This window comes from Heloderma suspectum, chromosome 4, assembly GCF_057233095.1.
Source record: "Heloderma suspectum isolate Gila_16-S chromosome 4, 16-S_ref, whole genome shotgun sequence".
Taxonomy (NCBI): Eukaryota; Metazoa; Chordata; class Lepidosauria; order Squamata; family Helodermatidae; genus Heloderma; species Heloderma suspectum.
This window is the reverse complement of record NC_139461.1, coordinates 108,823,362-108,848,679: the sequence shown is the minus strand read 5'-3', so window position 1 is coordinate 108,848,679 and position 25,318 is coordinate 108,823,362. Positions and strand designations below refer to the sequence as shown.

Here is a 25,318-nt window from a genome sequence, read left to right as displayed (position 1 = left end):
TGTTGCAGGCTTTCTGATAGTTTTTCATAAACTATTATAGTAGTTTATGGATGGAATTAGTTGACATTGGGAATTAGTTAATAGACCCGAGACATTGCTGTAAATATGGATTCATTATGATAATTACAGCCATTTCAGCAGTGGTGTCCTACTTGTGGAATGCACTCCTCAAACAGGTTCTCCTGACATCTACATTGTGGTCTTTTCAGCAACTTTTTATTTCCTCAAGTGTTTTCATTGTAGCACTTTTTGAAGTTCTTTGCACTATTGCTGTTTTTTTGTTGCTGGTCTTATTAACAGTTTAAGATTTTACGTCTAGGTTTTATTTTTATATCTCATGGTTTTAATTTTCATTTGTGAATCTGTCAGGTAACAGTGGGTGGTATAGAAATGTCATAAATAAATAAGCTGCAAAGTTTTGAAGCAGCTGGTTTCGCCCTAGCCTCTAGGGGGTATTTCCACACACCCCAAAATGAAGGAGGGGCAAAACCTAACCGACAAAAGTGGTTGAGCCAGTAAAGTTAGGGAGTAAGACTGTGCTGTAAAGGGCACAGGTGGGTTTGGACACATTTGTATTTGTACACAAAGATATGGAGGATTTTTAAATCTCACACCCTTCTGCCAGCAGTAGTGGAATAGAAAGTCTGTATTTTGTGGGGCCATGGTGCGGGCAGTGGCAAACACCTTATCATCTTGCCACAGCCCTATGAATTGCACCATATGCATTTGCTGAGATGACAAAAGCCATACATCAGCACTGGGTAAAACACTCATATGCTGTAGTAACTGGACTTATACAAGCCATCCTTCCCCTCTGCTGTCAAGTGACTACCTACCATCCCACTCCAAGCCACCTCTCATCTCGTAAGCTGTGGAACGTGCTATCCTGTATTTCTTTAGAACCTGCCTCCTTAAGGTTGCAGATGTCCTTTGTGCCGCTCTCTACCACATAAGAGGTGGCCTGGGTTGAGATGGCAGACAGTCACTTGACTGATAGGGGGAGGCGGCTCAGGCTTTGCCCTGCCCTGGCTCATCTGCATAGCACCTGGGAGACCAACGCACTCATCGGTAGGCTTGCCAAAGGCACCCTGCAAATGTTACTACTGCTGGCCACCTCTGGAAAGTTGCACGACGTTTGTGTGCACATTCGCAGCGCACATGTAGGTCCTGTACTACAAATGCTGAACCCATTTTGGGAACAGGGTTCAACACTTTGGATAGCTCCTTTAGAGTTCTGGCTGGTTCTGACCGAAGCCCAGAAGGGATTTACAACCCCACCGAAATCGGAGCCACCTGCCTCCACTGCCACACACGAGGGGAGACAAATACGAACCTGCCCGGGTCTCCCAACCCACTAACAAATTGCCCCGCCATGCTCCGCCCACCCTCAACGTCAGCTCGCCCTGGCAACCGCGCGCGCACGCGCGCCGCTCCCCCTCCCGGCGAGAGAGGGCGCTCGCGCGTGCGCCTTCCGCTAACGCGAGGCGGCCGCTGCCGGAGAGCGGCTTTCGTGCGCGCGCCCGCCCGCCCGCGTCTGGTCGGGAGAAGGCTGGTGGAGGTGGTGCCTCGCGCGCAAGCACGCGGAGGGAGTAACCGTTGGTCGGCCGGCCGGCCGGCCGGAAAAGGAGGCGGTTGCTTGCGGTCTGCGTCTCGCGCGCGCCTTGCTGCCCCCCCCCCCGAGGTTGGCGCTGAGGGGGCCATGGGAAGGCGGCTTCGGGAGGGGGCGGTGATGGCCGTTGCTGCCGCCGCCGCCTGGCGCCTACCCCCGTCTCCTTTCCCCTTCGCGGCCCCGGACCACGGGGCTCCCCGCGCCTGCCAGCCCTGAGGAGGGCCTCAGCACCCACCACCACAACCGGTGGGAGGTGGACAGCGAGCGCCGCCGCCGCCTCCTCGCTCGTCGCGCCGCCGTCCTCGATGTCTCCCCCGCCGCGGGGAGCCCACCCCATCCGCGCCGCTTCGGCCCACAGCAGCCCCCCGGGAGCCCGGCCTCGGCCTCGCCTTCCCAGAGACCGGCGGCAGAGCCAGCCGCGACTCCCCGGGCGGCGGCGCAGGACCGACAGCACTGGCCAGGCCGTCTCCGCCGCGGCGGCGATGAAGGCGGAGGCGGGAGACAGCAGCATGATCAACCTGTCGGTCCAGCAGGTGCTGAGTCTGTGGGCGCACGGCACCTCGCTCCGGCACCTCACCGGTAACGCTCGGGGAGGGGCGGCAGGCGCGGCGCGTGGGGCGGCTTTGGGGTGGGTGACCGCGGGGGGCGGCGCTGAAAGGCGAGCATTTCAGCGGGGCGCTCGCTGCCGTGATGGACAGCGCTGCCGATGTAGTAGCTCCTACTGATCCCAGTTCATCTCGGGTGGAATGGCTGGGAAACAGCCTGGATGGCCGCTGCCAGTCAGAGTAGACAGTATTAGGCTAGCTTGTTCAGTGGTCTGACGCTCTTACATTCATAGTTGTTGTATCCAGAAGCACGTGGTTGAGTAGGGGGAGGTTTACCGGTCGTAAGAACAGGCAAAGGTGTGCAACCATAAACGGAGAGTAGGATGTTGTAGGGTAATATTGGGTTGGAGGGTTCTAGGGTAAGAGTGCTGGTGGTTTCAGCACTCCTTCCTTGCAGCTTGCATCTGTGGGATGTTTTCAAGTGCCTTTTCTCTGTAGGGCCATGTAGGTGACAAGGGAGTTGACTGTGTACACCCTTGTGCTCTGTTGGCTTTTTCAGTTAACCAAAGATTTTGAAAATGTATTGAAACTGAGGAAGTATTGTATCCTAAATGTCCCATAAACTTAATGAAATTTATTTGGAAAGATCATATGGCTTAAAGAGTAGTGATTGTGAAAGGGTGAAATGGCAGCAACTTCTGTAAGCCAGCTCTGATTTACAGTGTCTGTTTATTACCTACCTATGTTAAAGAGAAACTAAGAATATTTTATATATAAAGATAGTTGTATTCAAGGACAATTAAAACTTTTCATGTAGATCTGTTCTAATGCTGTGTGGTTAAATCAAAACTAGTCTGTAAAAGTGTGAGGATCCAGCAAATGGCATCCTGCATCCAGGATTGTTTGCTGAGTCCACCTGGGTGATCTCATGCTCCTATTTTATGCTCTCCAACTACCTGAGCTCTGCAGTATGTTCAGTTTAAAAGTATGAATAGTTATGACTATAACAACATGGACATTTATCTCATGGAGAAGCATTATTTTCCCCAGTAACTACCAGCCCTTGCATCTTAAAGTTCAGGATACTTACAACTCAATCCTGTGTATTTTTACTCAGAAGTAAATTCCATTTTGTTGAGTGGATTTATTTCATAGTTGTAGGCTAAGACTGTAATCCTAACTGATTTTGCATAGTATGTTTGCATGTTTATAGAGAGAGGCAGACAGAATGTTGCTTTTTGTCCTGAAGTAGACATAGAATCATAGAATAGTAGGGTTGGAAGGGGCCTATTAAGACCATCGAGTCCAACCCCCTGCTTAATGCAGGAATCCAAGTCAGAGCATACCTGACAGATGGCTGTCCGGCCTCATCTTGAATGCCTCCAGCGTGGGAGAGCCCACCACCTCCCTAGGTAATTGGTTCCATTGTCGTATTGCTCGTCAGGAGGTTTTTCCTAGGGATGTACGAAAGTGACTTACCTTTTGTGGATTATGTTGATGGTGGGGGGGGAGGTGTTCCATCCCTCCCCCTTGAATCCTGTTCGGGGGGGGAGGCGCTCCATTCCTCCCCCCGGAATCCTCGAACGGCTGGCTGTGCTCTGCGGCAGCTCCGCGGAGCAGCCGGCCAGGCCAGGCCAGAGCCGTCCGCAGCCAGATTTCCGGCCACGGAGAGCTCTGGGTAAAAAAACAAACAAACAGCGTACGCAAATGGCGGCGGCTATGGCCGCCGCCATTTGCGTTCCTTCTTTTGGGCAGTCTTAATCTATGTAAATATTTACATAGACTATGACGGTGAAAATAAAGGGGAACGCAAATAGCGTAGCCGCCGCCATTTGCGTACGTGGTTTTTTTTTTTTTTTTAAACCCACCCAACCATGATAGGCTACGTAAAGATTTACGTAGCCTATCATGTCTTTTTTTTTTAACCTAGCCATGATAGGCTACGTAAATCTTTACGTAGCCTATCACGTCTTTTTTTTTTTCTTACACAAGCCTGGAAATGGCGGTGGCAGCCGGTCGGAAGACCGGCCGAAGCTGCCGCCGGAGCCGCTGCCGCCCGGAAGATCCGCCCCAGGTGAGTCTCGTCCCGGAGGGGGATCCGCGGGGGGACGGGGGGGTGGCAGGCCGTTCCGCCACGGATTTCGGGGGGCCGAATGCACTGGTATTCAGCCTCACCAAGATCCGTGGCAGAATTCTCTGACATCCCTAGTTTTTCCTGATGTTCATTCAGAATCTGGCTTCCTATAACTTGAGCCCATTATTCCATGTCCTTCATTCTTGGATGATCAAGAAGAGATCCTGGCCTTCCTCTCTGCAGCGCAGAAAGCACGTGGGCTGCATGGTAAAGGCTTTATTTGACTGTGTACAACAAAAGGAGAGATATGATAAAGATTTATAAAAGTATGAATGGTGCAGAGAAAGTGGGTAGAATGTTTTTCCCCTTAGGATCATCTAATGAAATATATTGATAGAGCATAATTAACTTATGAAATTGGCTGCCACAAGATGGCCACTGGTTGAGGGGATTGGACAGATTCATGGGAAGATAGGTCCATCAATGTCTGTTTTCAATGGTGTCTAAATGGAACCTCCAGGTTCTGGGTCAAGGTGTCACTGAATGCCAGATGGTACTATAACAAAAAAAAGGAGGAGAGCATGGAGCTTCTGTTCCTTGCTTCTGGACTTCTCAGAAGCATCTGGTTGACTACTATCAGCAACAGGGCACATGACTAGATAGACGTTTGCTCTGATCCAGCAGGGCTATTGTTATGTTCTTAGCCTGAGCTCCGCCTCTGTAATAATAGTACTGATAGCAGTTAGAACAACTGCTGATCTAATTTATGTGAAGCTCCTTGAGCATGAGCACTTAGTAAAAGTGCTGTATAAGTATTGTGCATCTAGCTATTCCAAAACTGACAGAGATAAAGATCTACTTGTATGATATCTGAAGATGTTCTAGGTTAGTATTAGGTAGAGAAGGTAGCATCAGTATTTTCTTACTTTAAAAAAGGAGGTTCAGGTTTTGGGCTAACCTAGGTTTAAAAAAATCAGTATAATATGCGGTCCCAATACTTTTTCACAGTATATAGTGACCCTAATCACTAACCAGTGCAGTATCTGATTTACTTTATTTTATTATTTATTGACAGTATTTGTATGCTGGCCCATAACATAAAGTTCTCTGGGAGGCAAACAAGAAATGGAATAAAAACAACTTAAAAATAAAATGGAGCATGGAACCATAAAATCAAAAGCCACACAAAATATGACAACAAAACAAAACTCACAGCACCCCAAAATTAAACACAACAGATTTCAAAACTGAGAGGCTGAGTCTATGTGAATTATCTAAAAGGCCTGGCTGAACAGGAAAGTCTTCACCTGGCACTGAAGAGACCACAGGGATCGTGCCAGGCAAAGGTTTTTGGGAAGACTGTTCCATAACTGGGGTGCCACTACCAAAAATGCTGTCTCCCTAGGGATGACGGAGAATTCCGCCACGGATTTCAGTGAGGCCGAATGCACTGGCATTCGGCACCCTGAAACCCGTGGCGGAACGGCCTCCCACCCCCCACCACCTCGCGGAATGCCCCCGGAACGAAACTTACCTGGGGCTCCGGTGGCGGAAGCCAGTCTTTTGGCCATGTGCTGCGGCCACCATTTGTGTCCGCAGCAGCCCGGCCACGGCCGGAACTCCGGCTGCGGATGGCCCTGGCCGGCCAGGGAGGATTCCGCCGCAGAGCGGAGCCGGCCAGGGAGGATTCTGGGGGGAGGGACGGAGCGCCTCCCCCCCCCCCCCCGAATCATATCTGCGAAAAGGTAAGTGACTTTCATACATCCCTATCTCTCCCTGGTAGTTACTCACCATTGAGATTGGTGTGGTGATGATCAGGTGAAAGTATATGTACAACCAGAATGGGTCATACTTTGCACAGGCTATATGGCACAACATTTTCTTACTGATCCATGAATGGTCCACCACAGATTTATAGTAATACATTGATATGTGCTGCTTTATTTTCAGTTTCTTTTCTAAGAATTTGTTGTTGAATTTTTCTTCTCTACTAGCTTAATACACTGACAATGAGCCAGTTTAGATCCTATCAACATATATGTAAAGTTAAGATGTGTTTTGTTCCAGTGCACACTGCTTTCCATGTACTTACCTGGGCTCGCATCTTCCATTCTGTCTGATGCAGTAGAATCTAAACTACAACGGCGTATGCCATAATCCATTAGCTAGCCTTTATGATGCATCTGTTGCAATAGGCCAACTTTCTACAACCTGGTGCCCTCCAGATATGTTGGACTGCATCTCCCATCATCTCCAGCCAGCAGGGCCAATGGTCATACTGTCTGGTCATGACGGGAGTTGTAATCCAACACATCTGGAGGGCACCAAGTTGGGGAAGGCTGCAATAGATTAACAGGGCTGCCCCTCTAGAAGTTGTCTTCAATTCTGATGCCTAGTCAACATGTTTGGAGATATAAAGGCTTCAGCAGGGCATGCTACAATCCAGGAAGTACCATCTGCAGCAGGATCAGGATTCTAAGGAATATAATGGGATTATATTTGTTGTAAGCTCTCTGAATGAAGGGATAGAAGGGATATATTTAAATTACTTATAAACAGACCAGGCAAAACTAAACAAGGCATAGCATGCTGTAAGGTGTAGTAATTAATACATGTAGCGTAACATAATACCAGAACTTAAAAGAATTGATGTCTACATGATATAAAATATGTTTTGTTAAAACAGTCTTTGTACTGATCTGAGTTTGTATGTAAGATGCAATTCATGGTTTTAAGGGTTGTTTCCTTTGGGGAAAGATGTTTGCCTCTGTGCAACTAATTCTGTCCCCCTTTGACCATTTGCTGCTTCAAAAACAGTCTCCCCTCATTAACTAGTTTTCACTTCTTTGGTTTCTCAGATGTAGTTGCATTTAGCACTTGAGAATGAAATATATTTTTTATCAAGCACATGTATAATATGTCCTAGAAACTTCATTTTGATTACTTAGGACAGCCTTCCCCAACCTGGCACTCTCCAGATGTTTTGGACTACAACTCCCAGCATTCCTGGCCATTGCCATGCTGGCTGGGTCTGAGGGGAGTTGAAATTTAAAATATCTGGAGGGCAACAGGTTGGGGAAGGCTGACTTAGGACTTTCACAAAGTGATGAAAAAAAGTTTTAATTTCCTGCATTTTAAATTGGTCGGCACCTATGTAACTCTCTTTCAGTCTTCAGATTTAAAAAATACTGTTGCTTTCACATTGACAATATTCAAAAGCAACACATCAATAACTAAAATGTTCTTAGGGGGCTGGTGGTGACTCACCTCAAAAAATGGCAGTTTAATCTGTGCCTCCATCCCCACCACAGACACTTTTAAGTCTACCAACATCAAAAGTGACTGAAATTGACAACACTGACTGAAATCTGACAGGGCATGCTCCAGAGCCCATAAACACAACAAAAGAGTAGAGTTAAAGTGCCATTAAAGACCAGAAAAAGCCATTCCATCAGCTCCTCTTCATGAAGATAGCGATCTCAGCATGGCACCTAATCAACCCAAGCTGGTGGGAAAAACCCTCAGACCTCTTAAGAGAAATCTCAGGACGACTGCAAGAGCTTAAGAGGGAACTCAAAGCTGACTGGTCTACTACTCTTAAACCATTAGAAGAAAAAATATTGGGCCTTACAGGCACAGTAATTGAAATCTCAAAAACAGCTAGTGAAGCACTTGACATGGGAATAAAGAACCAAATTGATATGGAGATTAAAAAAAAAACCCAAAACTTTCAATTGCAAGAACACCTCCAGGATCTAGAAAATCACAGCAGATGTTGTGGAGAAAACTGTGGGGAACCAGAAGGGAATGAGAACCACCCCCACCCAAAGGATGAGGCTGGTGGTCATTGTATCTGAAATCACACTTTATTACCGGAACGTGTATACATGGGTAGCTCACGAACTACAATTTGGGAACAGGTTACATGGGTTTTTAAAGGAAAACAAAGTACATAATAAAAATATGAAGAGAAAGCCAATTAAAAGCTTACATATGTTATCTATATCCAGTCACAAGGTTGGGGGTGCTCACATATGCATCAGAGCTCCCTAACCGTGAATATACCCCTAAACACAGCTGGGGCACAATGATCTGCAAATTCCTCCTGCCAGGCAGTACATTAACTCAGTAGGGAATGGGTTTTTGCCTACCCATTACCCATGAGATAGGAGTTGCAGCCTGCTTTATTCTGTGTGCAGGAGTATTTATTCTACCCCCTTACCCAGTTCTTTGTGTCTCGTTTTTCTCAGCTACTCCATTACAGTATTCTCTGTATTTTTCCCTCCTGGAGACTTTGGTTGAGGACTTATACAGGCTTTTTCTCCCACAACGTCAAAATCTGCATATTAGAGGACTGAAAGAATCTCTTGGTCAATGGGAACTAACAAGTACAATGATAAAGTTACTAAATACAATCTTCCCAGATATAGCAGTCACAGTATGTGATATTGAGGGGGCCCATAAAGTCCTCCGGCCTAAACCTCAAGAAGACAGCAGGCCAAGAGACATACTCATTAAGTTCATTAATGGAGCCATAAAAGATAAAATACTGAAAACACCTAGAATTCTGAAGAATGTGGAATATAAAGGCAATCTACAATGCTTTCAGGATTTATGCCCTGAAACCTTGCAAGGAGAACTCTGCAAAAAGCAGGCATAAACTACTGCTGGGGCTTCCCATTTAAGCTGATTTTTTTTTCTAAAGTTAACAACACCTTCATAATCACTTTGCACCAGGAGGCAAAAGCAACTTTAAACCAACTTAAGTTGATCCCCAAAGGCAGATAAAATATATCAATTGATGAAGAAGATGCAAATGGAGCAGACAATGGAAGCGGGAATTCTAAATGGTCAAGGCTGCCAAGGAGACTCCATCAGATTCATAAGAAGAATTTACCAGCAAACAAAAACTCATGAATACTTATCCAACATTAGAAGAAGGGACTTGACCCAGTGAGAGTGACTGCTGCAATATAAGATGTCCTAGAAAAGTATTGATATAGTTTACTATATATTCTGTGGTGGGGAAAAGGAGGAGGGGATGTCTTCACTGTCTAGCCTTCTTGCAGGGGCGAAGGAGTTAAGCTCCTTAGCATGGGTGTACTAAGAAAAGTACCCCATCCAACAAGACTAGCCCTGAGGTTAAGGGGAAGTTTGTGTTGTTTGTTGTTAATATGTTAAGGTTTATATTACAGGAGAGTCAATACTCAGAAAAAGGGGAAACTAATTTCTATGCAATAGATATTAAACGCACAGATAGCTTGAATAATCTGCAAGATAAGATGAATGATATAAAGATTATGTCATTTAATGTTAGAGGGCTGGGAACTCCTATAAAGCATAAGAGAATGCAGCATATCTGCAAAAGGGAAAAACCCAAGTGGTTTTATTACAGGAAGCTTACTTGCGGAAAAAAAATGAGAAATCTTTATTGTGTCCATGGCTTGGGGAATATTTTACAGAAGCAGGGACTTCCAAATCTAGAGGGGTGGCTATAATGTTTGCAAAAAACTTTAATATGAAAGTCAATGATGTTTTAAGAGATGAAAGGGATCACTTTATTTTTTTTTAATAAAAGGTACACTTGGAACAGAAAATATCAATAGGTTCAATCTATAGTCCAAACTCAGAACAACTACAATTTTTTAAATGTACTTTACAAAAGCTGAATGTGTTTAAGGAAGGGGAAGTAATTATAGGGGGATATTTAAATTTCATTGTGGATTATAAACTAGATAGAAAAGTCCAACACATCAAAAATGAAGAAAATAAGGAATCAGGTTTATTACAGACTCTTTTAGATTTTGAATTGGTGGGCTCATGGAGAGTACTTAACCCCAAGGAAAAAGACTATACAAGATATAGTCCACAATATAATACATATACAAGAATGGACTACATCTTGGGATCACATAGACTATCTCAATATTTGATACACTCTTCCATTGGTCCTATAACAATTTCAGATCCTGCTCCAATAACTACTACTCTCCAGCTTGGGGAGAAGGAAGATTACCCACCTTGCTGGAGGTTAAATCAGACATTACTATATAAACAATATGTCCTTAACCACTTTCAGGAAGCAGTGACACAATTTTTTGAAGAAAATGACATAGAAGGTATATCAATGGCTGTTGTTTGGACACCATGAAAGCAGTGGTAAGGGGAAAGGCTGTCAGTGAACTGTGCCATATTAAAAAAGAACACCGCCAAAGAAAGGAGACATTAATAGAAATAGACCAATTGGAAAAAATACACAGATAGGGGGGAAATGAATATATAGAAAACAAATGCAGAAAAGAGAGGAACTTGATACTTTAGATATTGATCAAATTACAGTAGCTATGCAGTATACCAAGCAAAGATATTATGAGTTTGACAACAAATCCAAAACTATTGGCAATTAAATTTAGGAATAGGAGAAGCCAAAATAGGAATTATAAAATTAAAGATGAAAAAAGAAATATAAAGTACAAAACAAAAGAAATTAGCAAAGAATTTGTACAGTTCTTTACAAAATTATACTCCGATTATCCAAACAAATCTAACAAGAGAGTATTTACATAAAGTGACTCTGCCCAAAATTAGTAATATACAATAAGAATTGCTTAGTAGGCAGATTACAAAGGAGGAAGTTCAAAATATCATTAAAAAACTAAAACTGCATAAGGCACCAGGGATGGATGGGCTACCTGGGGATTTTTATAAAAAAACTAAATTCAACACTCCCCACATCTAACAATCCTTTTCAATGACATATTACAAGGAGGGGAAATGCCACCATCCTGGAATATATCAAGAATAATAACTATACCCAAGCCAGGGAAAGAACTAGATAATGTGGATTCTTATAGACCCATAACACTAACAAATTAGAATGATAAAATATTCACAGGAATAATCTCAGATAAACTGGGTCAGTTGGCCCCACAATCTATCCTTACGGATCAAACAGGATTAATTAAAAATAGACGGATAGCAGACCCCATTCGAAAAATCCTTAATGCTATACAGTACAGTGGGGATAATTGCATGGAGTCTGCTATTATCTCACCTGATGCTACAAAAGCCTTTGACAAGGTAGAATGGCCCTTTCTAACTGAACTCATGATTCTGAGTTTACGATAATGAGATTATGAATTTTGGACGTAAATTTACTAAATCAGTTATACAAAGATAATCATGCAGTAATCAGAACTAATGAATTAGACTCCCAAAAGATTAAACTAAATAGAGGCACAAAACAGGGGTGCCCACTTTTGCCACTCCTATTTGCCTTTTTTATTGAGCCCCTGACATAATAAGAGAAAATGAGAATATTAAAGGCATTAGAATTAATGGAACTGAATACAAGGTTAACCTTTTTTTGCAGATGATATCACATTAATGCTAACTCACCCAGAGAAATCCATTATGGAAGCAAAGGATGAAATTAAGTATTTTGGTAAGGTGTCAGGTCTTCAAATTAAGTATAAAAAAATCTGAAATCCTATGTATTTACTTAAATAAAAATTCCAAAATGAATCTAAAACCAAATCAGGAAACATCAAACCTAAATTATCTAGGTATCCAAATAACAAAAAATCTCCCCAAACTAATAAAAATAAACTATCTTCCCCTAATTAACCAAATAAAGACATGAAAAACTGGACCAAAGTTAATCTGTCTTGGCTGGGTAAAGAGGAAGTGGTGAAAAAGACAGTTTTTCCCAAGCTCACACATCTTTTTCAAGTTTTGCAAATTGCAGTCCCAGGTAAATGATTAAAAACCTGGCAGAACATTATAAACAAATTTATTCATAATGATAATAAATACAGAATGAATTAAAAATCTTATATAGACAACCAAGAAATACTTCAAGGCATTCCAAATTAGGCAAGTGATAAATCTAATTCATATGAATGAAGAACACCAATGGAGTCTATAGGTATTAGAAAAAATAAAATCCAAGGTTTTCTCTTTACAATTTCTAAAGTAAAAGATTTAGAGGTGATTACTCGTCCCTTCTTACATTTAATATTTAAAATGTGGAGGAAATTGGTAACATACATTATCACCATATGTTTCCCTGCTATACCATTTTTACTGCACCAAGTTTTTATGATAAGGACAAATGGTCCCAATTTAGCACATGGAAGCAGGCTAGATTATTTAGGTTAAAGGATTTATTTGAGTGAGTTACCCCACAAACAGGCCTGCAACTAAAGGACCAACTAGAAGGCATTAAAGTAAACTTTAATGCCTTCTAGTACTGTGTCTAAGTACTAGATTAAATACTTTTAAATACTAGTATTTAAAAGTACTGTGTCCAGTTCTGGGCACCACACTTTAAGAAGGATGCAGACAAGCTGGAGAGGGTTCAAAGGAGGGCAACAAAGATGATCAGGGGACTGGAAACAAAGCCCTATGAAGAGAGACTGAAAGAACTGGGCATGTTTAGCCTTGAGAAGAGAAGACTGAGGGGAGATATGATAGCACTCTTCAAGTACTTGAAAGGTTGTCACAGAGAAGAAGGCCAGGATCTCTTCTTGATCATCCCAGAGTGCAGGACACGGAATAATGGGCTCAAGTTACAGGAAGCCAGATTCCGGCTGAACATCAGGAAAAACTTCCTGAGTGTCAGAGCAATACGGCAATGGAACCAATTACCTGGGGAGGTGGTGGGCTCTCCCACACTGGAGGCCTTTAAGACGAGGCTGGACAGCCATTTGTCAGGGATGCTCTGACTTGGATTCCTGCATTGAGCAGGGGGTTGGACTCGATGGCCTTGTAGGCCCCTTCCAACCCTACTATTCTATGATTCTATGATTCTAAACTGGTTTGAATTATACCAGGTACTCCATTTTAATACCAACCGTATAGTTTGGAAACAGGCCACAAGACCATAAACAGCATTTGAACAACTGATACTTATATCTGAATCCTCCATCAAAGGCCTCACATCCAACATATACAAGATATTAATTATGGAAACAATGGGAACAACCATAGGGCTGAAAGAGATATGGGAACGTGACATACAAGAAAAGATAGAGGGAAAGTAATGGAATGAAATATGGGTTAAAAAGCCTTCTCACACAGTGACAGCAAAAATATGGGAAAACTCCTTGAAGGTAGTACTGAGGTGGTTTTATTTATTTATTTAAAATATTTCTTGGCCGCCTTTCAGGGCAGAAGCCCTCCCAAGGCAGCTTACAACAATAAAATACATAAAAACAGTTAAAATATTAAAAGTGATAAAAAAATAAAAACAATAAAAATAACAATAAAAGCCAGCAATAAAACCAGCAACAGCGTTAACAGCAGTAACAGCAAAAATAGCAGCTGGGGTATTTAACCCCAATAACTTTAAGCCATATGTACAGAACAACGACGACCTGTTGGAGGGGATGTAATACATTAGGTACGTACCATCATATGTGGTGGGAATGTGGACAAATGCATAGCTTCTGGAGGGAAGTCTGTCAAGAATGCAGTAATATAACAGGAGTGGAGGTTCACATGGATCCTAAATTGGCGCTACTATCTATCTTTAGTGGCCCTAATGAACATTTACCAGACAAAGAAATGCTGACCTTTATGATGGTAATGTCTCATCAATTAATAGCAAAGAATTGGAAAGAGGCTACAGATCTATCAGTAACTGTGTGGTATAACTACTTTTGGAGTATTGTGTTGGCTGAAAAACTAACTAAACAGATAAGGGCACAAAGACAACAAAAAGAATCCAACACCTTCCATACAATTTGGTATAAATTCATAGACTTTATCAACAAACAAGGTTCCCAGAGAAAACCACCGTCATGTCATGATGGATAGATATGGAGAGATACATTTTGAGAATTACAACTGAATCTTAACCCCCTGAAGAACTACTGTGGATAAATAAAAGGTTATTAATACATTGAAACTCCTGTGATCCTGGTTGACTGTAATTGAACTTCGTATGTAATGTTTGTGTTTTGTTAGAATATTTTTATGTGCTCACTGATTACATTGAAAATATGTGATTAAAACTCAATAAAAACAAAACTAAAATGTTCTTAGCATTGGGGGTGGGGGGGAATTCCCTTAGTTTGGTATCTTGCTCATTTTAGAGAAGTTGAAGCTTCCACTTTTAAAACATGAATTACCAGTAAAACCTTGGAATTATTGGTCTAGTTCACATGCAACAGGAACCCAGGTTGTGGATGAGCCAGCATGCTGGTTCATGCGGGGTGATTACTCCCACTGCCAGCAGAGTGGCTCTACAAGCCAGACGTCTTGCCCGCTTCTGCAGGTAGGAGGTGCTGTGTGGGAGCAATTGAGCCACAGTGACTCTGCTGGCTTATTCATGACAACCCAAAGTTTAAAAAAAACCTGAATTATCTTTGAGTGCAAACTGGGTGAATATCTTGTATATTCCTCTACCTAAAATATTAGTTTTGGCTGTCTTTCAGAAATGGTTCATGAATAGTTGAATAAGTATAGCACAGATCAGAAAAGTGAAACATCTTTAATTCACACATGCAGTGTTTAAAATTGTTAATATTTACTTACTTACCTAATGTGTATACCATCTATTAACAAAGAGTCCTCTGGGTGGTTCACAATAAAAATTAGGAATATAAAATTGGTTGACACTGAAGTGTGCCTAGTATTTCAAGAAATGACCAGTGGATAGGAGAATAGAAAGTATAATAAAAATGATTGTTAAGTAAGAATTTTGTGCATGATTTTGTATATTTTTTTATAATTATTCATATGTTAGTATATTTTTCTTTGTTTTTACCAAGAAAAACTTCCTCAGAAATGTTAACCTGCTATTTGATTGCTTTTTTTCCAGAAATGTGGTACTGGGTTTTCCTATGGGCTCTCTTCTCCTCTCTCTTTGTCCACGGTGCTGCAGGAGTTTTAATGTTTGTGATGCTGCAAAGGCATAGGCAAGGGAGAGTAATCTCTGTCATTGTGGTCAGCGTTGGATTTCTGGGTTCTGTAACTGGAGCTATGATAACCAGTAAGTCTTAAAATGTTTAAGTACAGTTATGTCTCCTTTTGAAGACAATTATTAGCTATTTTGATAACTGTTCATATATTGTTTCATTGTTGGGAGGCTTACAGTTGCTTTGCTATTCAATGGTTGAGGGAAAAAACAATATAAAATTGACAGCCATGGTTTTTCTTACAGTGTCTCAACTTTAGAAAGAAGAGATTCTAGCACTGGAAAAGAGTTAATTCTTTTCTGTCTCCATCATTTGAAGGGCTTACACCCCAGTAACTATCACTAGAGATCTGTTGCAGAAATAGCCACTCATTTTGCTTACTATCTGTCTGTATAGAACCACTACAGTTGTATTTTCCAATAATTCCTTTGAAAAAGTAGGTTACCAGGCCCACTGCACAAGCAGTCATGTTTTCTAGGTATAAATAAGTAGACCAATTAAATATTTTTGTACTTCTCTGTATGGCTGCTCTGAAGACTAGATATGGTATTGCCACTTCAGTGAATTGGGGTAAAAGAACTACAAGGTAAATCTCAACCTCAAAAAGGAGGAATTGTGTGGCCAAAGAAGACTCCACATCACCACTGTATCTCTGATGCAAATATCAACAGCTATTAGTGTTGCTGCAGCAGTTCTTCTACCCTGCCTCTGGGCAGTATCCAACTGTATCATTCTGCAAATGATGTTTTGCTAGCAGAAACTAGGTTCCAAACTGCACAAGAGGAGCATCCAACTAAAGTTACATTTGTGCAAGTATGGTTGTGCACCCAGATTGCACAAGCACTTGTGCAGCAGAAGAATTCAGCAGAGCTCCGCTAGCACCATTTGAGTTCGTGGAATTACACTGTTGGATACTGCCCCTTGTGTAGGACAGCTTGTGCAACTCTGGCAACAGGTGGATAGAATTGACGTTCTGTGCAGCATGCTAACAGCCAGCACCTCTGTCTTAGATGTACAATGACAGCATAACCTTTAATCAGGATATTTCAATAGCAGGGCAGAGTGTTATGGTTTGGTGTCCTACACCAGTGTTAGATTCCAGTTGAACTTCAGGTAGTTCAAAGAAAGTTTACACTTCTACAGCTTAAAGCAGGTACCATAAGCCCGTTGAAATGTGAATAACTACCTTAAAATGCAGAGTAGTGTAACTGAAATATATTAAGACCACAATAGTAAGAGTCAATAAAGGCCCAGTCATTTTTATGTTTCATGCACATTTGTTATTAGTATTTAAGATAAAAACAACTTTTAAAGAAATTATTGTCAGTAGGAGACCTTGTTCAATAAAGACCTTTCTGTTTGGATTTTCCTTCTAAGAGAATTTATTTAAATCTGCTGCGCTTAGATCCTTTTTAGGATTGTGTTGGAGTCTAAGGTTTGTTGGCAGATAGTTGTTGAAACTAACAGTGCTTAGTCTTTTACAGCTAGTATAGCTTCTGAAAAAAATCATGTAATCTGCCTTTTTCCCAAGTAGATGAAATATTTTGTGATGGCAAACTAAGGGCAGCTTAGTGCATTTAACATACTAAATAGTACTAAGTGTGTGTATGTATAGTATATGCTGTATTCATCAACGTGCATGCAAGCATGTAGATAAAGTGTTTCTGGTTACTTATGGTAACACAGTTAATGAAATCATGCCACATATGGCTGCTTTTTATTGCTGTGGTCTTGTTAAGCATGAGCATCTTGCGTACAAAACCCAACAACATTTAGTGTGCTGAGAGAGCATATGGAAACCTTTGTTAACCTCTCTCATATTAAAAGGAAGGTCTGTCTCAATGACTGTTTATACAGAAATGGTCTCACTGAATTCAGTGATTCTATAGCACTTTGTCATTGAATTTCCTCCAAATATTGAATCTTATGAACCTTTTAAAAACTTCAGAGAATCTTTGTTTAACTTCAGGGTCATCTTTACACTGTGAAATATGATATAATAGGATAATATACAATAAATTATTCACAGCATCTGTGGTGGTGGACGAATATAAAGGAATGGAATTCTGCTCCTTTGAAAAACACAATTGTTGAATTGATGTAGAAAAGGATGCAGAGTGGCCCCTTCCCATGCAGAGCTGGGCAACACTAACATGGGAGCTAGCTGCATCATTGAATCCTTTCAAGTGACAACCAGTATGGCATGGGAAGGAACTACGTTGTAGTGGCTTTGACATCAAGAAGACACAGAACCAGCCCCCTCTGTACTTGTGTCATTTTATAAATTCATCAGTACCATGCCTATACATGCTTCCATTAACTTGTTAGTGTAACTGACTTTCTAGTGTTTCTGCTATTCTTCCCTACATCTTTATTTTGTAAAGTATTTTTGTAGTGTGGATATTAAGCATATTAAAGGCATTACAAGAATAAAAATTGATTTATTTGGTGGGCACATTTTCTTCAACTTTTTCAGATACTTTTCTGTGGTCTTTGGCTGATACATCCTTTGAGAGGGTCACATGGGCATGTAAAGAGGAATTCCTGACTTAAATTTAGACAAACCACTAGTATGCAGTGATTAAGTAATTGTCTAAACCTTTATAGTCTTCTACCTATTGGCTGTGTTTAGTCATATCTTGGCTTAATAAGCTGAGATAAGAACAAGCCTTGTGCCTGGGCATTCAGCTGCTTCCCTCCTCCCTTGGCAGTGCACCTGAGTGCAGTGCTGACATCTCCATTTTAACCACAGTTTCCCATTTTGTTTAAACTATGGTTACTAGCTTTGGAACAAGCCAGGAACTTAAAATAATTGTCTGAAGTTGGATTAAGGTTCAAGTTTGTTCCAAAGCTGGTTTGTTCCAAAGGTGTGTCACAAAGGGGGAGAGAAAGGGTTATGTGCATGGGCCAGGTCAAAGTCTTGTTTATGATCAAGCATATCTAGCAGCTTGAAAGTGTATGTACCATAGTATCTTAGTGGATGGTGTGTGGTAATGTTTGTTGCCTTGCCTATGTCTGCTTGGTAGAATACCTTCAGAAGAGTTAAATGTTATGAAGAACTGGAGGATGGAGGAAAAAGATCAGGGTTCAAGGGAATTTAGTTTAGTTAGATTGTGACCATGCAATCAAAGTAACATCATTATGTTTAGGGTATCACTAAATTTCTTGGTATCAGATTAGGAGTGATCATTGTAGAACTGAGTTCTCTTTTAGCAAAGTTCATGGAGAGCAAAATTAACATATCATCGAATAGCCTAAATGCTTTATTGTGTGTCAACCTTGAATAGGGCTTGTACATTACTAGTTTATTATATGGATTGGGAACAGTCTGGCCAGAGATAAGCATGTTAAGTCCTATTAACTTGAATGGGAGAATTAAGCAGGTGCTCATACATCTCCCATTCAAATAAATGGACTGAAGTACTTAACTTCAGGTGGATCATGTCCCAAAATTATGGAGATCACATACATCCAGAGAGTGTTCTCCTACATTTTAGAAAAGTGTAACTTCAAAATCATACTTTGTGCTTAATGTGATAGAAATGTAAAATTCAGTAGTGTTCAGTGTGGAATAATAGGACGTTAACATTTGGGAACTGGGACCCTGTAATGACTTCTGAATAAAAATATTTTGAACTACCTTGTGGTAATGTCACCCTTTTTCCCCTTGTACCTTTTAGGTGCAGCAGTAGCTGGAATTTACAGAGTAGCTGGGAAAAGCATGGCTCCTTTGGAAGCACTGGTGTTTGGAGTTGGGCAGACTGTACTGACAGTAATTATTTCATTTTCAAGGATTCTTGCTACACTTTGAATCTTCTGTGAAACTTTGTTTATAAAAGGAAACAGTCTGCAGTGGAGCTTTCCAGAAGCGGCTTCAGTAGCGGATGGATATGAATTGGCGAGGGAAATGTGTGGCATGTGGTCTGCAAAGCTAGAAGTCCCATCCATTCAGAAAGTACTTCCCTCTAGAGTCCAAAAATGACACACTACTGCACTGCACCTAACGTGCCTCTGTCACAGGCAAGGTGTGATCAGTTTAGGAGAACTGCAAGATAAAGCACCTTGTGAAGCTGCTAATCAGGCAAATGGTTGGTGATGTGATCATTGTTTGTAATAGTACTGAAGAAAATACAGGGGCATTTCTGAAGAATGGATAAATGTGCCAAATGTGAAGTTGATTTTTTTAATTGATAGTGTGACCATTTAAATGTGTAGTAACTCAGTGCTGCAAACATAGTTTAAAAATTCAGGTATGCCAACAAGGCACTTGCTTATTATTGCAATAGCAACTGAATTCCTCTCAATGCAGAATGTTACTGGGGGAGGTATTTAAGTATTGCATTTATATGTGAGCATTGCTGGGATTCAGTAGCTGAAGCAAAACTGGTAAGAACATGGATGTGATTGACTGTACATAGGAGCTCTTTATGAAGGGAGTGATTAAGATGTACCACCTTCACTGAAACCAGCTCTTCAGTAATTTTATTTCTGTGATTTTGGTACTTTATCAATTTATGGTATGTCCCAAAGTCATGTCACAGATTCAACAAAAGTTATGTGGGTCAGACGACTAAAAACCCCTTAAAAAATGAACCCTAAACTATTCTAAGCCCTATGTTTAAAAACTGTCAAATATGTACCATAATCTTCTAAATATAGCTGATGATTTTCTATAAGAAAACCAGTTGCATTATCTTCATTGTTACAATTAAACATCTAGTAATTTCATTTTAAGACTAGTAGAAGCCATGTCCTGAAAAGCACACATTTAACACATGGCCTATTCTAAACTGTGAAGAAGACACTCAGAAAACTAAAAAGGAGGCAGTTTTTGTATGTGATTCAGAAAGAAATGGTTATTTCAGAAAAATGTCAGTATCAAAAAGAGGTCAACTTAAAAACTTTGCATTTGCCAACAATTAGAAAATTCAGGGGCGATTGTATATGACTGTCATATGCTTAGCTTCCAGTAGACATATTATTCGTGTGTTATTTTAATGAGAGCAGTGGTGGTGTGATTGTAATGTCTTTACTGTAAAATATTATGAAGTGAATGGCAAGAAATGACAGGACACTGCCTAAATGGACAAATGTAAGTATAGGGAACGAGTGAATAAATCATACCTTTGGGCTGATTCACAAACTTTCATTTTAATGAGGGCACATGTGTAATCAAGCCCACCATTGCCTGTGTTAGCATCTGAAAGAAGGGAGCAGGCTTCCTACTTCTGGAAGCCAGTGCAGATGGCAGTGGCTGGAGAACCCACTTCAGCACTTCCCAGAGATCCATAGGTGCTGTCATTGCCCAACCCCTGCACCCCCTTCAGCAGCACCTCATCTCCTCTGGCTATAGTTATTCTTCCCTGGGTAAGGTGGCAGTCCTTTCTAGGAACTTGGAGGAAACTAGGCATATTCAGAAAGAGAGGAAGGCTCTAGCTGACACTGCCTTTACTATTACTTCAGCTCCATTGTTTCGGCTGTTAATACAGATGTTGGTAGGGCTTGATTTCATGATTCCTTTGCTAAGAGGGCAACATGTGAATTGGCCCTTAATGTTCTGTTTAAAATAGGAAGTCTGTCTATATATGCATCTGGAAGGAAGGTAGAAACATGGCTGTCATGATAGCTGGTTAATGCCTACAGAAATCATACCTGCAGCAATAATACTTTGACAGCACAGTGCTTTGTTCTACAGTCTTTCTAAATATTGTGGTAAAAATCACAATTTGTATTTGTATCAGCTAATAAATTAATGCTAGAGATTATTTTGCCTACTTTGGTCTAGAGATAACATTTTAAAAGGACATTCATTTTTATCCTTTCTTCATATATTTGTAGTGATAGGCTACTATCCTGCAAGGACCTGTATGTATAACTGGAGCTTTGTTGTTGTGTAACTGCAGAGCTGTGTCTGCCATAGCCACAAATGGAAACTTTGTGTTCACCCAAGGCTCTGAATCAAGGCAATAGGGGAATGGAAATAGCATTAATACTAGGTATTTAAAGAAACAACAGCATATTTCATTATTTTTGTTCCAGGTAACTTTAACTTAAATACCAAGGTACATTTTTAAACATAACAGTAGTATAAAATGCTTGAGTATATGTTAGTGCCTTGAGTATATGTTAGAAAGAATTTTCTAGCTCATCATCCACTTTACTGCTGTTCTGTCTCTGCCATTAGATTAACTGTTTGATAATGGAGCTTGATGTGGTAGTGGTGTTAACATTAAAAACAGAAAAAAAAAATGGAAATACTACCCCAATTCATGTCAATGCAGAATTTTTTTTGTTTAATTCTGAGTTTGCAGAGTATTAAACACTGTATATCTATCTTCAGGGCTTTGTAGTTAGAAAACTGTGTCTTGGTTTCCATATTTTATTGAGCATCAGAACATGCAGTATTTGATGTTGTTGTGAATGTTATGTGTGAAGTGGTTTGATGTCTAGTGTTATATGTAGTAATTTCATGATGCCACAAAACAAGCACTTCTCAGGCCCCAGTACTGAAGACAGTTAAGAAGAGTGTATATGTAAATTTCTAAGTCCATTGACTTTAGGGCTATATGCAGAAATGTATTTCCTGTGTTGTTTGTGGCTGCCTCATTCTGACAAAATTCCAATCATTTTCACTTGAAACAAATACCATCAGTATTAAGGCTAGGCTGGAATAATTTATAGGCTAGGTCAGCCTTCCCCAACCTGGTGGCCTCCAGATGTTTTGGAGGGCACCGGGTTGGGGGAAGCTGGGCTAGGTATTGACTTCATGTTAAAATATTGCAACATATTTATTTGGCACCAACAGTATAACTGGTTCAGAGTATGATCATCTAAAAATGGATCTGCTCAGAAGAACTAAGCAGAACTGTTTTGCAACAGGAAGTAATTCTTGATCATGCCTCGTAACACTCATATATGAGATGTTTTTAAGGATAAATCAATGTATATGATTAACTCTTTTTCTATAAAAGATGGTGACGAAAATCTTCTGTTATAGACACTGTTCAGTAATGGATATTAAAGCATTTATTAGAACAATGAGTTCCAGTAGTGAAAAAAATCTCTGGCCATGCCTTTGAACAGGCCACATCAAACTTGCATTTTGAAGTGACTGCAGAGTTGGTTATTCATTGCATTTTAAAACTGATTTCTATAATAAAACAGGAATGATGTAACCAAGGAAATGTGTTTGATAGCAATATTCTTCTATATTCAATTGAATGGAATGTATAAGGAAGGAGTAATGTTCCTAGGGCATTGTTTCATCTCCTAAAAAGGGTGAATTTCTCTGTACTAATTTTATTTCTTGCAAGTTTACAGTAGTGTGCTTTACTTCAGGGTGAAATGTCCTATGTATGAAAGGCATCACAATACCTTCAGCTGCTAAAAGAATTGAAGGAGATATCTACACTAATCTTGAAAAATTCATCTGAGGAAATGGTTGAACATGATACTTGAGAAGCATTCTTTTAAAAACCCAGTGTAAAGTTTATGCAGTACCAGTATTTGACTACTAACCGAATTACTAACAACTGTCTGAGAGCAGTTGAAAATTTCACATTATTCAAGATAAACTCTTCCAGATCTTCAGTTTTTTAAAAACAGCTTGTTTCTTGAAGTGATCTCTAAACCTAGCAATGACATTCTAGGCATCCTTTAGTTATTCAGAGCCACAGGAAACAATAACGGTGCAATCCTATGTATGTTTAGACAGAAAAATGTCCTACAACTCCCAGCATGCCCTAGCCAGCATGGCTGGCTAGCCATGCTGGGAGTTGTAGGATTTTTTCCTGTCTAAACATACATAGGATTGCACCCTAAGTTGGTTTAATTTATGAACACATGGACCAAAGAGATGGTTTAGTATTTATTGTATTTATCTGTAATATAGCATTTTAAATATATTTTTTCTTGATTAAATCTGAGGAAAGCAGTAGTATTTCCTCTTCAGTTTTGCACTTTGCTATATTTTGTTTCAGTATGATAAATTTATTTCTACCTGAAGCTTGCATATTTTTGTTGTATTGTAGTATAACAAAGCAATCAGCTTTTGGTATGATTAAACTGATTTTTAAAATTAGTTAGTTATGTTTCAAGTTTATTATCCATTTGCATGGATAACTCCATTTACATAGTCTCTGTCCCCCAAACATATTTAAGCTTAATATTTTAAGGCATTTGTTTTGTGCATGTCATCCACCTTCTTACATAATTGCACACAATGGTAAATAAGAAACGTGGGTCCTATCCAACAAACTTTTTTGTATGTGCACATTTTGGACTTTTTTACTTTAAAAAAAGGTCCTCCAAGCAACGTATTTTACTTTTGGGAGGTGTGGGGGGAGAGAAGGAATTGAAAAGCCTCACTACCACTTGATTCTTTCCTTTTGAGCTTGACCAGTTTGTAGCTTCAAATGCTTTTGTTCTGTAGGTTGCATTCTGGATTGAATGTGAGAACACAAATTGGTTCTGAAGAAACTGTTCTGTAGACAGATTTTCTAAACTAGCATTGTCATATAGAGTGGTGGTCTTCAGATGCAGCTGGAAGTACAGCCTCAGAGAATGATGGGCACAATTTTGAAAATTAGCTTTTTGTATGGCTCTTGGGACAAGTGTGCCTCTTCTTCCATTCAAGTTAATGGAGCTGAACAAGTGAAGATGTGAGAATAAAAATGTAAGAAGTTACTAGTTTGCCCATTAAAGCAAAGCCTGGAGGGTAACAGTATGGTTCAAGTTGGAAAAAGCCGTCAAACCTATTTCTACTTGAAATTACAGGCTTTCCTCCTTCTAAACAATTCAGATTAATACATTCACTTGAAGTGCCTCACTGGCAACATCAAAAGTCTCTCGCCCACCATTGAGACAGCCTGTGTGCATGAAATGGTCTTCTTGTGTGGAGGCTGCTTTAAATTCCTCCCTATAGTGTCTGCAGCAAGCTATTGTATGCAATTGCTCAACACAGATCTGGGGATTTTTTCTACACAAGTGCAATCACTTCAGAAAGTCTGTGATGGAAATATCACAATCTACATAAGCTGTTGAGTTAGTGATTCAGTCATGGAGGATTCACTGAATGAGCAAAGAATAGCGATGCACACTGACTTTTAAAACTCTGGAAGAGGTTTGAAAGCTTTCAATTCCAATAGTCTATATCATTTTCATTGCCCACTAGCTCTGAAATAAAAAAACAGAAAACAATTAGTACTACAGTATTACCTGCTTCCTCATGATAACGTTAAACCTATTCCTTTATGGATACATACTGTGGCTACTATTCTATAACAGGGTACAGGATTGCATCTTTATTTTGTTAAAAATTGATTTTACCCAATGGTATTCTGCCAGTGGAAGGGAGATTATTGGCAGAACTTCTCTCCCCTCCCCCCAATTTTTTCTCTGGAGGGTTGGAAGATCCTCCTGGGCAGATTTGCAGGGCTGTAGTGAGGGAAGGAGAGGATGGGAAGTCTTGTTACATGAGTGGAAAAATACATTCAGACATTGGCTCGAAGCCAATAAGTTGAAGTATCTCGTTTTTTAAATATCCACTGATTCTTGTTTATTTATTAGAGCCAGCGTGGTGTAGTGGCAAGAGTGTTGGACTGGGAGTCGGGAGATCCGGGTTCTAGTCTCCACTTGGCCATGGAAGCTCACTGGGTGACTTTGGGCCAGTCACAGACTCTCAGCCCAACTCACCTCACAGGGTTGTTGTTGTGAGGATAAAATGGAGAGGAGGAGGAGGATTATGTATGTCGCCTTGGGTTCCTTAAGGAGGAAAAATAGTGGGATATTAATGTAATAAGTACATTGTTCTGCTCCCAGAAATATATTTCATTTCCCACATCCTAACTTAAAATGGGCTACTTTGTGTATTTGGTTGGGGGCTGTTAGGCTGCAATCTAAGCACACTCACTGGAAATGAAGTCCCATTTGAGTTAAAATGGCATGTCCACAGTCCAAGATCTGAAGTGCACACCTGCAAGGGCCAGTCCCATTCAGAAGGAATGTGTACGTAGTTATGTTGCTTTCATTGGGGTATTTCCTTTTTGATATGGGAGCATCGTGTACATTGGATGTCCTGTGCCTGTTTACTCAATCGCTGAAGGGCATGTTCTAGATTATGGTCTAAACTCTTACACAAAAACATTCCATAATGTTAAAGCCTGAACTT

General features: G+C 40.6%; 1 protein-coding gene across 1 annotated transcript; it reads left to right on the top strand.

The window, feature by feature from the left end:
• The first annotated feature begins 1,471 nt into the window (after positions 1-1,471).
• On the top strand, positions 1,472-23,223 carry TMEM170B (transmembrane protein 170B). The gene is made up of 3 exons (XM_084850331.1): positions 1,472-2,188; positions 15,054-15,224; positions 18,831-23,223. The coding sequence occupies exons 1-3, from the start codon at positions 1,915-1,917 to the stop codon at positions 18,959-18,961; spliced, it is 576 nt and encodes a 191-aa protein (XP_084706457.1). The 5' UTR covers positions 1,472-1,914; the 3' UTR covers positions 18,962-23,223.
• The last annotated feature ends 2,095 nt before the right edge of the window (positions 23,224-25,318 follow it).

What these genes read in the sequence shown, in the direction of transcription:
- TMEM170B (XM_084850331.1), top strand. Translation starts at nt 1,915, where the DNA reads ATGTCTCCCCCGCCGCGGGGAGCCCACCCCATCCGCGCCGCTTCGGCC. An exon ending in CTCGCTCCGGCACCTCACCG is followed by an intron (nt 2,189 to 15,053) that starts GTAACGCTCGGG and finishes CTTTTTTTCCAG; the next exon opens with AAATGTGGTACTGGGTTTTC. An exon ending in AACTGGAGCTATGATAACCA is followed by an intron (nt 15,225 to 18,830) that starts GTAAGTCTTAAA and finishes TGTACCTTTTAG; the next exon opens with GTGCAGCAGTAGCTGGAATT.